Source organism: Palaemon carinicauda, chromosome 41 (genome assembly GCF_036898095.1).
Source record: "Palaemon carinicauda isolate YSFRI2023 chromosome 41, ASM3689809v2, whole genome shotgun sequence".
Classification (NCBI taxonomy): Eukaryota; Metazoa; Arthropoda; class Malacostraca; order Decapoda; family Palaemonidae; genus Palaemon; species Palaemon carinicauda.
Genome location: NC_090765.1, coordinates 45,517,464 through 45,521,853, shown reverse-complemented (window position 1 = coordinate 45,521,853; position 4,390 = coordinate 45,517,464). Strand labels below are relative to the sequence as shown.

The following is a 4,390-nucleotide window of genomic DNA, read 5'->3' as shown; positions in this document are numbered from 1 at the left end:
AAGACCGTATGTCTGAATGTCGTCAGGGAAGCCATTGGCAACGGCGTCTCTATGGGCACTGGTGAAAGTAGCGACTAATTCTGCGCCGAAACCTGTTCCGTGGAGGACCAGGGCGGCGATGCAGACGGGGATGCTGATTTTGCCAACGGGGATGTAAGGGGCTGGGCCGATCATCAAGAAGGTGATAGTGACTACAAAGGCCCCAAAGATGACGACAAGTCTTGGGTTGAGTTTCTTGTCACAAAGCCAACCCCAGAGGGGAGCGAATATACCGTAAGTGGCACCGTTCAATACGAACATGAGACCCAGCTGGAGAGGAGACAGATTGAAGGAGCGTAGGTGGGGTTCCAGGGTCGCTTGGAGGAAACCAATACTGATGGATGCCGCCATGATGGCATACGCAGCCAGGGAAATCGCTGGAACCTTCATGAGCTCTAACATGTTACCTGAAGATTCACTCTGGCCTCTAAATTCGCTGTAATTCGGGAGGACGCAGTAGGTGAGAAGGGCGGCAACGAGCAGCATACTGCCGAGGGTTATGAAGGGCAAGGTATAACCACCAAGTTCGAAAAGAGCTCCTCCGAGGGTGGGTCCCACGATCATGCCACAACCGAAGCAAGTCTCCAACGAGGCGAAAGTTGCCCCGACATTCTCGGGGAACTCTTTGGCGATAATACTGAAGGAGGCAGTGAGGAAGCCGGCGTTACCCATGGCCTCGATGATCTGATGGCGAAGGAAAACCCTATGAAGATGCCAGTGGTGTTGATACGATCGAGGAACCCGAAGAGAATGCAGGTGGTGGCCGTGGTGAAGATGCCAGCGTTGAACATGAACTTGGGGCCAATGGCGTTGATGTAGTTACCGTAGATGGGGCTGACGATGAACACGGTTAACTCAAAGATTCCGAAGACGAAACCGTACTGCGTAGGCGTGGCGCCTTTCGATTCTGCCATCATAGGGTAAAAGGGCGCCTGAAGAGACACACAAACGGCACTGCAAAAGTCGGCGATGGCAAAAACAATCAACGTCAGCCATTGTTGCCGGGTATATCTGGACATCTTTGCTCTGGAATTGGGTTGCAGTTATTAGTTGTGAATCTGCTTGACGCCCTCCCCGACTTGAAAGAGTACGCCCACGCCCACGAAGCAGTCGAAAGCCTTTGTTTATCTTCTTGACGTAGGGTAAAAGGTTAATGTCCTTTTGAATAAAAAGCGGAACGCCGACCTTCCGAATACGACCTCGTGAACGAGATGATTTCAAGTGAACTGCAACGCCTAGGCACTGCCCCTCCTTATATACCCTCGCCCGGGATGCCCAAATGCCACCTGGTGGATTTTCGCAGTGTCTATCAACACACTGGGCTTCAATATTCCCAAAATACACTTCCATTCAAGCATAAATATACGACATTTCCTTTTACAACAAACATCCAATCAAGAAATTACAATTTACAACTATCTTAGCGAATAAAAGCGAAAAAGGTTATTTCCAAAAGTGGTACCCCAATCAGATGGCAGCCAATAGAAGAGGAGGAGGAGCCTCACTATGTTAATGATGGTCACAGTGGCGCCACTATTCCACGGCGTAGCTACACACCCACTTGGTTGGTGCAATTGATAAAATCTTCCAGGAGAGAGAGAGAGAGAGAGAGAGAGAGAGAGAGAGAGAGAGAGAGAGAGAGAGAATTAATTAATCTATAAATAGAATGAAATTATACATAAGAAAGAAATTAATCCTTCAATTAATTGTTATAAAACTTTTTATTTTTCTCAGACCCTACCTGGAATTGAGAGAGAGAGAGAGAGAGAGAGAGAGAGAGAGAGAGAGAGAGAGAGAGAGAGAGAGAGAGAGAGAGATAACGATATGCAATTTAATGAAGTTGGTGATACGTGCAATAAATAAAACTGCAATGATCCATAGAAAATTAATTTTTATAAATTATGATACTGAAAAATATTCAAAAGTTAAAACAGCTTTTTTTACAAGAGAGAAATAAAATATCTTATTATTAATTATGGATGGCTTCACCCCCTTAGGGATAAGGATTACATCCCCGAGCCCCCAACCCCCAAATTCATTCAAAAGTTTGATTGGCAATGAATACTAATGTCCAGTGTTTCTTCAATACTCATCTCTTCTTTCCTAAGTAGATGCGATCAACATTTGCCTAACGACTAGGAACATAATTCACTGTTTAGGTCAATAGAGACAGACAGGATTTTAAGGGAAGTGTTGAGAGAGAGAGAGAGAGAGAGAGAGAGAGAGAGAGAGAGAGAGAGAGAGAGAGAGAGAGAGAGAGAGAGATAAATCGTAAATAAAAGCTTGAACGAACCACGATACGGAAGCTAATTCCGTATAAAACAAATTATAATTTAATAAACTAAGTAGATGTCGTTTGAAGAGAGAGAGAGAGAGAGAGAGAGAGAGAGAGAGAGAGAGAGAGAGAGAGAGAGAGAGAGAGATAAATCGTAAATAAAAGCTTGAACGAACCACGATACGGAAGCTAATTCCGTATAAAACAAATTATAATTTAATAAACTAAGTAGATGTCGTTTGAAGAGAGAGAGAGAGAGAGAGAGAGAGAGAGAGAGAGAGAGAGAGAGAGAGAGAGAGAGAGAGAGAGAATGTGTGTTACGTCCAATCATGAAAAGCTCAACGGGTAAAAATATTTGTGAGAAATTACGATCAAAGGTAAAGTTCTCTAAAAATGGTTAAAATTTATTTCATTAAGGGAAAAAAGACAACCCAAGTAAAATTGTTCTGTCATTAAGAAAATCTCATGATTCATATAGAAACTTCCACGTTTTAAGAAATAATACCCCTGACCGGATATTTAACTAAATGCTTTCACTGTGATTCTTTTATGTCCTTTACATCATTTGTATTTCCTTACACTTTTCTATAGGATAATCTTCATTAGTTCAGTCGCCATATTGACTGTAAAAATCCAAGCAATTTTGAAAATGGAAACACTCAAAGCTCATCAATATGTCCTTCGATAAAAAGAACTTTCCTCTATTTTATAAATAGATTTCAATAATGATTGCTAAAATTGATACAATTCGAAGGTTAATTTGCACCTGGAGAAGTATAGTGTACCAACCGTGTGTCACACGATCGTACATAGTAACGACACTTCATTTTGTGTATATATTATGCTTGTATCTTCGCTCTCCCCTCGTACTAAAAAGAACCTGAAATAACATGCATGTTTTTCTCACCGTTAACTGTTAACCGATGCGTGTTGGTTTGAACATGAATTTTCCTGCTGCATTGAGTTTTTGTATATAAAGGAGACTGTTCTGTAATAAAGTTACTCAGTTGCTTTCATCCTGTCTTTGAGTCACAACCTTCTCTCAGCTCGTCACAATAGTGCCATAAACACTATTATAAATGGAATACTTTGTTTATCTTAAAATAACAACAGTTTTAAAATTGCCCTGATTCACTCGGGAATATCTTTCAGATTTTGTCTCAGACTCTCTAAGATCAATTTGCATCAAGCTTTTTTTTTTTTTTTTTTTTTTTTTGGGGGGGGGGTGGGGCATTTCAATTGTAGATTTCATCTTCTGTGACTGGAGTCGCCTATGAAAGGCACTCGTGTACATCGAAAACAATAAATGATAAAATTATTTATGGACAATTTTAAGTAACGCCTCACAGCTTAATTATTTTTTATTCATCAAATACACAGGTACACACACACACACACACACACACATATATATATATATATATATATATATATATATATATATATATATATATATATATATATATATATATACATACCTATACATGTATAAGTCTAAATATATACACGCACAATATTTATGTTTGTGTATAAAGGGATATTCAATGAATGTGGATTAATTATATAATATATACACACACACACATATATATATATATATATATATATATATATGCAAGTGAATATGTGCAAAATTATGTAAACCAAACCGTTAAAGTGCGCATATGGAACACAAACGGAGGTCACTGGTGCACTTGTCAAGGCTGGAATTCGTTTTTTACTGAATTGTGTAAGAGTTGTATAAGGTTATGTCGTTTCGAAAGTTAGTCACCGTTACCGCCTCCTTTTATGTCTGTACAAGGAAGGTATTATTATATAAAAGGAACTAAAACTTCTAGATAATAGCATAAGCTACATATATTATTATTATTATTATTATTATTATCATTATTATTATTATTATTAATATTACTTGCTAAGTTACAACCCTAGTTGGAAAAGCTGGATGCTAAAAGTCCAGGGGCCCCAACAGGGAAAATAGCCCAGTGAGGAAAGGAAACAACAAAAAATATATTTTAAGAGCAGTAACAACATTAAAATAAAAATATTTTCTATATAAACTATAAAAACTTTAAC

The 4,390-nt window shown here is 39.0% G+C and overlaps 1 protein-coding gene across 1 annotated transcript in view; it reads right to left on the bottom strand.

The window, feature by feature from the left end:
- LOC137632293 (MFS-type transporter SLC18B1-like) overlaps positions 1–1,259 on the bottom strand; it is a 1,808-nt gene extending 549 nt beyond the window's left edge. The window contains 2 exon segments of the mRNA XM_068364197.1: positions 1–722; positions 725–1,259. The exon segment at positions 1–722 is cut by the window's left edge and continues 549 nt beyond it. Of these exon segments, the coding sequence (XP_068220298.1) occupies positions 1–722; positions 725–1,058 (1,056 nt within the window). The 5' untranslated portion in view covers positions 1,059–1,259.
- Between the last annotated feature and the right edge of the window lie 3,131 nt (positions 1,260–4,390).